Raw genomic sequence first — 10,699 nt, forward strand, 5'->3', positions numbered from 1 at the left:
TACTGAACAGATATCGGGATGTAACAATGTTTCGAATAGATATATACTAACATGTACTGTAGATGGTGGTTAAGGTTAAAAACATGTGTGGTAGACGCTTTTGAAATGTATGAGGACGGAAATTTTCTGGTTTTTGTTTTTCCTTTCATCTTCTTCAAAACCACTTGAAAATACGAGTTGAGAATTGAGAAGGAAATGCTTGCTTCTGGTAAGTTTTCATAATGGTAATTGAAGCTGGCAAATTCGACGATGTGGACTTAGATTGGTGACAAAGTGGAAGTAAACGCTTTTAGCGTATCAATACACTTAAATGTTTATGCGTGTGTATGTGTGTGCGTGCGTGTATGTATGTATCCGTGTGTGTGTGTGTGTGTGTGTGCGTGCATATGTGTGTGTACTAGTGCGCGTATGTGTGTGTGTGCTCGTGCGTGCGTGTTTGTGTGTCTATGCCTATGTGTGCATTCCTCTGCGTGTGTGTGCTCCCATGTGTGTGTGTGTGTGTGTGTGTGTGTGTGTGCATATGTGTGTTGGTAGTGCGCGTGTATGTGTGCTCGTGCGTGCGTGTTTGTGTGTCTATACCTATGTGTGCATTCCTCTGCGTGTGTGTGCTCCCATGTGTGTGTGTGTGTGCGTGTGCATATGTGTGTTGGTAGTGCGCGTGTATGTGTGCTCGTGCGTGTGTGTTTGTGTGTCTTTGCCTATGTGTGCATTCCTCTGCGTGTGTGTGTGTGTGTGTTGTCTGTGTGTGATGCTCTATATCACTCTGTTTCGTTCCTACACCACTTTGGAATTCTTTCTTTATACTTTATTAGTGATGTTCATTGTTTTATAATATATTAATATACACTCCTTCTCATTGATTTCAAACTTTTACTCAATCTAAATAACTCCTGTCATTTGTTTCTGTTCTATTTCGCTTTTGTTCTCTTGCCGTGGCCATAGTTCACTGCGCCAATTAAAATTTAATTTTACTATCATTATTATGGAACAATACAATTCTCTTTCTTTCTATGACAGTATCAAGGGGTAGATGACATTGCATTCAATAGCAGTATGATATGTTCTTTGGTGATGCTTGTCTGTACGGCTGGATTACAAGTCATTGTTTTACCAAGGTAAGTAGACGAGCTGTTTGTTTATGTACACAAACCCATTTTCACACAGACACAGTCCCTGAAGGCATATACACACATATCTGGAGGCGCAATGGCCCAGTGGTTAGGGCAGTGGACTCGCGGTCATGGGATCGCGGTATCGATTCCCAGACCGGGCGTTGTGAATGTTTATTGAGCGAAAACACCTAAAAGCTCCACGAGGCTCCGGCAGGGGATGGTGGTGATCCCTGCTGTACTCTTTCACCACAACTTTCTCTCACTCTTACTTCCTGTTTCTGTTGTACCTGTATTTCAAAGGGCCGGCCTTGTCACTCTCTGTGTCACGCGGAATATCCCCGAGAACTACGTTAAGGGTACACGTGTCTGTGGAGTGCTCAGCCACTTACACGTTTATTTCACGAGCAGGCTGTTCCGTTGATTCGGATCAACCGGAACCCTCGTCGTCGTAACCGACGGAGTGCTTCCAAAAAAATACACACATATATAGGTATATATAAAAGTGAAGGGCTTCGGGTTTTAATGTTATCGCGAAAGGCCTGGTTGAAGTTTCAATCTTCCGAGTTCTTTTACAGGGTTTAGAAAAAAAGAAGGACCACTGCAATTAGTATATGAATCTGAGTGGGGAATATGTTGAATAAAATCATAATTAACTGATCCTCCTGTATTTTCGTTTAGCCAAAGAAAGCAACTTTTCAATACCCCTCGCATATGTACATATTAACTCACATGTATATATACTTAACAAAAACACACACGCATACATATGCATATACACACACATACACATACATACACACATATATATATATATATATGTGTGTGTGTATGTGTATATATTATATATATATATATATTTAGTGTAGGAAGAAATGGAGCTGAACGAAGATTTAACAAAATTCCTTTTTATTATTTTCTACATATGTTTCAAAGGCTGCAAAGTCCCTAATTCGGATTGAATAAGGAGTCCATTTTGCAGCCTTCTCTTCAGGAAAATCCAGGAACTTAATTCTCCAACAAAATGCACAGCAAGCTTTTTGACAAACGCTCACTTCAAATTTCCGCACTAAGGCACGGATTTTAGGCCCCATGGTCGTAACCTCAACCGTGCTTTTTCTGTTGTGATTTTTGCTACCCAGGTATCGGTTATCATTTGAATTATCCGTAATAAGATAATTCATTATCTACTTCAATATATATATATATATATATATATATATATATATATATATATATATATATATATATATATTATATATATATATATATATATTGAAGTATATTATATATATATATATAATGATATAACGTTTCTTGATCCACTGTTGGTTTTCATTTCAATCATGACAACTTTTTGACGTTGCTTTTTTCTTCCTTCTTTTTCGTTTTTACTTCTCGAAGTCAATAAAATACGTACTTGTTGTATACAAGCCTCTCAAAATTGTGTGACATATTGCCAATGCTATATAACTTCATGTTCACAATTAAATATTTTTCTTTTCTTCACAGGACATTTCTGCTGTTACTGTTGTTTTTGGCTGCTTTCTCTTGGATTGCTATTATCTTAATCCTGATTCTCAGCGTTAAATTAAAGGTAACATTGATTAATTTCACATATTCACCATACAGCTTGACTGTCCAGTATCTTAAAGTAATGTTTCTAAATGTCAAAGAAAGGAAGTCTTTTAAAAGCGTTGATGTAGATTGATTTAGCTCCGGAAAAGTATGCCACGTGTGGACAAAGAATCTCAAGCGTAAAATCAATTATATAAAAGTGACGGTAGAATGTTCGCCTACCGCGCTGGTGGCTCGGGTTCGTTTCCAACGGCGGTGCCCCAGCATGGCCACAGCTCTCAAACCGAAACTAGTAAATATATATACTGTTAAATTATTTAGGTGCAGGCATGATAGGTTGTTAAGATGCTCACTTTTCAACCACTTGGTTTCCGATTCAATCCTACACCTCGATGTCTTGGGCAAGTTCTTCTAATACAGCCCCGGACCGGCCAATGCCTTGTGAGTTAATTTCGTGGACGGAAACTGGATGGAAGCTCGCGTGTGTGTTTCTGTGTATTTATGCTTGTTCCCAACATACTGCTTGACAACAGGTGTTTGCATATTTTTACGTCCCCGTAACTTAGCAGTCGTCGAAAAAGTAAAATAGAATAAGTACCACATTATAGAATAGGTCCTGGGTTTTGTTCGACTAAGCACTTCTGGGCAGTTCCCCAGCATCGCCACAGTCCAATGACTGAAACCCTAAAAAGATAAAATTAATAAGTCCATTATAAACAGATGAGTATATTATGTTGGTTTCAAATTTTGGCACAAGGCCAGCAAGTTCGGAGAAGTAGGCAAGTAGATTACATCGACCCCAATGCTCAACTGGTACTTAATCAATCGGCTCTGAAAAAAGGAAAAGCAAAGTCAACCACGGTGGAATTTGAACTCAGAACATAAAAACGTACGAAATGCCGCTAGAAAGTTGGTAAGCTTCAATCAGTTCGTGGCAGGAACAGAGAACAAGAAAGTGGTCAGAGTACAATCAAGAACAATAACAATTTATTGGCATCGGAGGTTAGGTTACACACTTTTTACCATATAGGAATTACGATGAAATTCAATAAGTTGAAAGCCTTTGTATAGCTCATGGTTAGCAATTACAGTTTCAATAAATGCAAATAAAAATCCAAACTGAGGGAGTGAAACGGGTAAAATGCAGTTTGTAAAGAATCATCTAGCTAAGAAACATATGTAGCCTGCTTTTTACCCGTTCCACTCCCTCAATTCGGATTATATAAATATGTGTGTGTGTGTGTGTATGTGTATGTATATGTGTATGTGTATTATGTATATATACGTATATGTATGTATGTTTATATTTATGTGTATGATTGTATATATATATATATATATGTATATATGTTTATGTATGTGTATGCATATGTGTGTTTGTATGTATATATATATATATATATGATATATATATATATATGTGTGTGTGTGTGTGTGTATATATATATATATCATCAGAGTTGTTGTGGTCTGCTCTGGTAAATATAATTTATATAACGGTGTACATGAGCTTTAGCAGATGTTTCGCGGGAGACATTTCGTTAGGTAGAGAAGAGGAAACATTTTCTCCGTCAGGCAACAAAAGTTAGTCCCAAAACGCCAGACTTCTTCTTACTTCACTGCTTAGTAACTTCCACAAACTTGCAGGCTTCACTATTTATTTAATAAGTACCAGTATTATATCAGGTTCTGATTATCAAACGATTAAACGCCATACCCTGGAACAAAATTTGACCACATTCTACGTTCAAACGAAAAACGAAATGAATAAAATAAACAGGTAGATGAACATATTTCCTTAGTCCATATCAAAGGAAATTTAATAATATCATAGAAATCCGATTTTAGATATCGATGGATTCTGGTGTATATTTTGAGCAATTCATTTATTGGAATGAGCACATACAATCGCACGTATATTTCTACAAACACGAACACACACACAGATATAATACATATATATATATATATATATATATATAATATTATATATATAATATATATATATATATATATATATATAATATATATATATTATGTATGTATATACATGTATGTATATACATGTATGTATATACATGTATGAATATATATATATGTATATATATATATATATGTATATGCATGTATGTATGTGCACACTCATGGACGCGTGTGTTTTTACTGACGCATGCGCAGACCTACAAGTTATTAAGAATGTACAGAAACGAAATTCTCGGAAAACTAAATTATTTCTTATAAAAATAGAAGAGCTGTTTCATTGTTTCTTTTTTTTTTGTTTTTTTTTTTGGTTCAAAGAAAGAGTTAAACTCCTCGGGTTAAGCAATAAAGTAGATTATGCACATACAAGTACACACACGAAAGATAACTGAAGACTCATACACATACATACGCACGCACGCACACGAACACAGACATATCTGTATGTGCTTTGACAATTACATATTTATACATACACAGGTGAACACACTTGTACATATGCATCCATGTCATAGAGTGTACGATCTTATATGATTACAAATAAACAGACAGCAGAACATTGACTTAACAAGAAATACACATTCACAAACATATATTCTGGTGCGTTTGCGTAAATATATGCAGATGGATGCATGCATCTGTGCGTGTATGTGTATTTAAGTGTATGCGTTTATGTGTGAGTGTGTGTGTGTGTATTTAAGTCTATGCGTTTATGTGTGTGTTTCGTTTACAAAGTGAGAGATGAACGGAAAAATAATATAGGAAAGAGGTAGGAAAAAGAAAGACAATACAACCGCATACAACCGGCCATTATCAAACGTCCACACACACATACACACGCACATAATCAATAGACGTACACACACCCGTATATGGATGGAAGCACTCCGTCAGTTATGACGACGAGAATTCCGGTTGATCCGAATCAACGGAACAGCCTGCTCGTGAAATTAACGTGTAAGTGGCTGAGCACTCCACAGACACGTGTACCCTTAACGTAGTTCTCGGAGATATTCAGCGTGACACAGAGAGGGACAAGGCCGGCCCTTTGAAATACAGGTACAACAGAAACAGGAAGTAAGAGTGAGAGAAAGTTGTGGTGAAAGAGTACAGCAGGGATCACCACCATCCCCTGCCGGAGCCTCGTGGAGCTTTAGGTGTTTTCGCTCAATAAACACTCACAACGCCCGGTCTGGGAATCGAAACCGCGATCCTATGACCGCGAGTCCGCTGCCCTAACCACTGGGCCATTGCGGCTCCACTCTCACACACATATATACATATATACACATGCTTTTGAGTGTAGGCTGCAACTAAAAAATATGTTGTATTTTCGTTTTATCAAGCTTATTTTTATATTTTCAAATGACTTTCTTGCAGTTTCTTTGCAACTATGTTTCTAAATTCATCAGCAAATTTTCTCGATCTCACCTTCTGGATGAAGCTCTGTTGGTGTACGTTGTTGCAATTTTATAATAGGCGGAGCCTATTGTTAACATTTCCATTGGCATTTAAATGTTTCATAGTTAGTTTATGCGTCCTGAATCTTTCATTGTTACCGTTTACTCTTTACTCTCTTACTTGTTTCAGTCATTTGACTGTGGCCATGCTGGAGCACCGCCTTTTAGTTGAACAAATCGACCCCAGAGCTTATTTTTTGTAAGCCTAGTACTTATTATATCGGTCTCCTTTGCCGAACCGCCAAGTTACGGGGACATGAACACACCAGCATCGGTTGTCAAGCGATGTTAGCGGGACAAACACAGACACACAAACACATACACACACATACATACACATATATATACATATATACGACGGGCTTCTTTCAGTTTCCGTCTACCAAATCCACTCACAAGGCTTTGGTCGGCCCGAGGCTATAGTAGAAGACACTTGCCCAAGGTGTCACGCAGTGGGACTGAACCCGAAACCATGTATTTCGTATGAAAACTACTTACCACACAGCCACTCCTACGCCTATAAGCGATTAGTGTATTTTATCAGTGTGTATTTTTTAGAATTGCTTTATGTCAGAAGTATTGCTTTCATTATCATTGTCTCTACTATAATATATTCTTGATTGGAATATATTAGAGAGATATGTTTTCTATTTATGCTTTACTCTCTTTTTTTTTTTTGTTTTGTGTAGTGTGGTGCATTGAAATTTTTTTTGTTGTGCGTTCAGGTAAGGCGCATGGCTCAGTGGTTAGAGCATCAGGCTCACAATCAGGGGTAGTGTGTTCGATTGCCGGACTGGGCTGTGTGTTGCGTTTTTGAACAAAATACTTATATTTCACGTTGCCCCAGTTAAGTCAGCTGTGGAAATGAGTTGCGACGTCACTGGTGTCAAGCTGTATTGGCTTTTGACTTTCCTTTGGATAACATTGGTGGCGTGGAGAGGGGAGACTGATATGCATGGGCGACTACTAGTTCTGCATAAACAGCCTTACCTAGACTTGTGCCTCGGGGGGAAACTTTCTAGGTGCAATCCCATGGTCATTCATGACTGAAGAGTGCATTTTCTTTTACATTTACCTGTAAATTCAGGGTTTACCAACAGAAGTGACATAACTGTTTCGTCAATAAAACAGTTAAAGTCGTGATGTTTGCATCATTCATTCTTGCAATCTCATTTAAGAATCAGATTTTCTTTTAATCGTTTCTTCATAGACTTAATAGTTTGTGGGTAGTGATCAGAAAGTAATTTTTAATAAGTATCGTTAATTAATAATATGGTACATATTATTTAATTTTAGGGTGAAAAATTTAAAATGCGTTAAAAAAGATGGGAATAACTTAACATGTTATTAAATATAGGATCTCATTCCATCCACTTGGCTGATATAGACTGGCGAATTTGAACTCAGAACACAAAGTGCCGGAACAAGTGTATCATGTCGTTTTGTTCCATGTCCTAATCATCGCGCTTGATAGGTACTTTGTTTATGTAATTGAAAGGGACAAAAGACGAAGTTCATCGATGCAACATTTGAATTTAACGGGAGGAGCTAAAAATCTGTGGCATTTCGTCTGTTGATTTTGTTATAATGGTATAGTAACTATGCTCAAAGCTGTCCTCAAAGTAGTGCTTTCCACAAAACACAGATGTGTAATCACGAGAAAAGTAACAGCAACATTCCACATGGTTACACAATTGATGTTTACTATAGCAAAAGTATATGAAGCTTGAAAATGTATATATATATATATAATATATATATATATATATAAGACTATGTGTGTGAGAGCGAGTGTACGTATGTCGATCTAAAAGTGATAGCAGACATACATATGTATATGTATGTGTACATATATATATATATACATATGAGTATAAAATATATATATATATATATATATATATGAGGCAGTATATATATATATATATATATATATATATATATATATACGTATACAAATATACACTTATGAACACGAACACACGTAGATATACATACACACGTACACACACACGCATACACGCATACACACACACGCATACACATACATACATACATACATACATACATAACATACATACATATATAAAATTCCTCATTCAAACATAAAAGAGAGATAAATCCAAAGATGAGAGAAATAAAAGGGTCAAGCAAAGTTTTATTTTATAGATTTACGGTTTTAATAAACAAACGCTGCTGTCGCAAATATTTAGTTGGCTCCATTCGCTATCTCTCTTTCTCATTCTCATTCTCTCTCTCTCTCTCTCTCTCTTTCTCTCCCTGAGTTTCTCTCACTTCCTTCTCTCCCTTTGCATATATCCACATTTATAAACACACACACACACACACACATATATATATATATATATATACATATATACTGATACACACATTCATATTGTGCACGTATACATATAAACATAACGTCTATTTAACAGAGCGCCCCTGTGTGCGTGGATGTGTACATTTTAGTGTGTTCATATATGTGTTTATGTACATATGCACGATTAACTATATATATATATATATGTGTGTGTGTGTGTGTGTGTGTGTGTGTGTGTGTGTGTGTTCATATATACGTTTATCAGTGTGTGTATGTTTGTGTGTGTTTGTGTGTGTGATTGTGTATTTTATTGTCTGATTATTTTTATCTGTCTAGTTTCCCAATCTATTGTCTGCTGCTGCCACCTAGATGAAGCTACTGAGGCAGAGAACTATATGAGGGCTATAATCACCATTTGATCATTGCATAATGAACGTTGGACAGGGAGAGACATTAAAGACCAAGGAAAACAGATAAAGTGAAAGAAACAAATATGAAGCGAATTACCATACTTATATGACGAATATGTGTGGTCATATATAAGGAATATTAGCGTATATATATATATATATATATTCTTTTATTTTGTGTTATAGTCTTTTACTTGTTTCAGTCATTTGACTGTGGTCATGCTGGAGCACTGCATTTAGTCGAGCAAATCGACACCAGGACTTATTCTAAGATAACAAAAGAAAGAAAAAGACCTCAATATTATGTAAATAGACGAAATTTATCTGTAAAATAATATGTGACAATTATTCAACAGCCAAGATAACACTCTGAGTTTCGGATAACCGAAGAGACAGTGTTGTGGATTTCCACCTCGGCATCCGAAACTCAGAGTTTTATCTTGGCTATTGAATAATTGTCACATATTATTTTACGAATTATATATATATATATATATATTATATATATATATATATATATATATATATATATATATATCTATATATATATATTATATATCATTATATATATGTATATATATATATATATATATATATATATATATATATATATATATAGGTATCAAGTAGAGGGGTTTAATACCTCTAAGGGATAATTGAATCCAGAGTCGCTCCTGGCTATTAGCTGGGTAGGTGTGCAGTCTTTAGGAAGGTTGTACGCTAGCAAGTTATTCGGTCGTAAACCCGAGTTTAGGTTTTATAGAAGAAAATGAATAAAGTAACAATGGAAAACTCGTAGTTTACGCTGGTATGTCTTTAATTAAATAGGTAACAAAGAAGGAAAAAGCAGAGATGAGGGTAGCATGTACGATCGTTTCGATTTACTGCTTTCAGTAAATCTCTTCAGAATGCGAATATAGAGTGATGCATCGGTTAGGATGCGAAAATAATTGATACATATGTGATAGTAATATAAACAAATGTAGTAATTTTTACATTAAATTTTTGTTCTAACACTGGTAAATACTGGGTAGAGGTTTGCTTGTAGTAGATTGGTTAGTTTCGTTGGGTAATTAGGGCGGGGTGAGTGTTATTTAGGTGCGGGTTTCCTCGTTTAATTAAGCACATTTCTTCGAGCGTGTTTATTCCGTTGTACAGTTACTGACACCGGCGGTGTAAGTGAAGGGGGGGGGTAACTCTAGCAGGGTGAAAAGGGATCTATCTCATACCAAATATTGGGTGGTTTGAAATGTGTTATGGCTAATAATTGTCTTATTGCTAGAGTTTAGGAAGTTCTTAATGCCTAGCATTAAGCATCCAGTTCTGTTCAGCATACCAGATAAAGGTGTCAGTACCAAGCAGAAAAAGAGTGGGTAGAGCGTGTCTCCCTGGAACATTCCTCTTTTAATGGGGATGGCTTTGGTTTTTATGAGTCCCTCTTTTGTTTGGAGCTGTAGCACTGTCTACTATTTATTCATAGGGTGTTTTATATATCTTATGATTATTGGTGCTACCTTGTTCATGGCTTGTGTTTCTAGGATCCATGTGTGGGGAATACTATCAAAACCCTTTCGGTAATTGATTCAGGCCTTAGACCCATCTTCGTTCTGCGGCTGTCTTCAGTTATGGCTTTATTGATCATTAGTTGATCTTTACAGCCGTATGAGCCCTTGCAACATCCCTTCTGCTCTTCTGGAAACAGGTTATTCTCTTCCAGATGCTTACTCATTCTCTGCGATATTATTGCAGTAATGGCTTTGTAAATTGTAGGGAGACAAGTTATTGGTCTGTAATTTTGAGGATTTGCCGTTTCACTGGATTTCGGAATTATGATGGCTA

General features: G+C 36.3%; 1 protein-coding gene across 1 annotated transcript in view; it reads left to right on the forward strand.

Annotated features, from left to right (window-relative positions):
* LOC115219753 overlaps positions 1–10,699 on the forward strand; it is a 116,095-nt gene that overhangs the window by 65,979 nt on the left and 39,417 nt on the right. The window contains exons 6-7 of the mRNA XM_036509469.1: positions 1,018–1,115; positions 2,622–2,763. Coding sequence (XP_036365362.1) covers positions 1,018–1,115; positions 2,622–2,763 — 240 coding nt within the window. The remainder of the gene's footprint in view (positions 1–1,017; positions 1,116–2,621; positions 2,764–10,699) is intronic.

This window comes from Octopus sinensis, linkage group LG15 (genome assembly GCF_006345805.1).
Source record: "Octopus sinensis linkage group LG15, ASM634580v1, whole genome shotgun sequence".
Classification (NCBI taxonomy): Eukaryota; Metazoa; Mollusca; class Cephalopoda; order Octopoda; family Octopodidae; genus Octopus; species Octopus sinensis.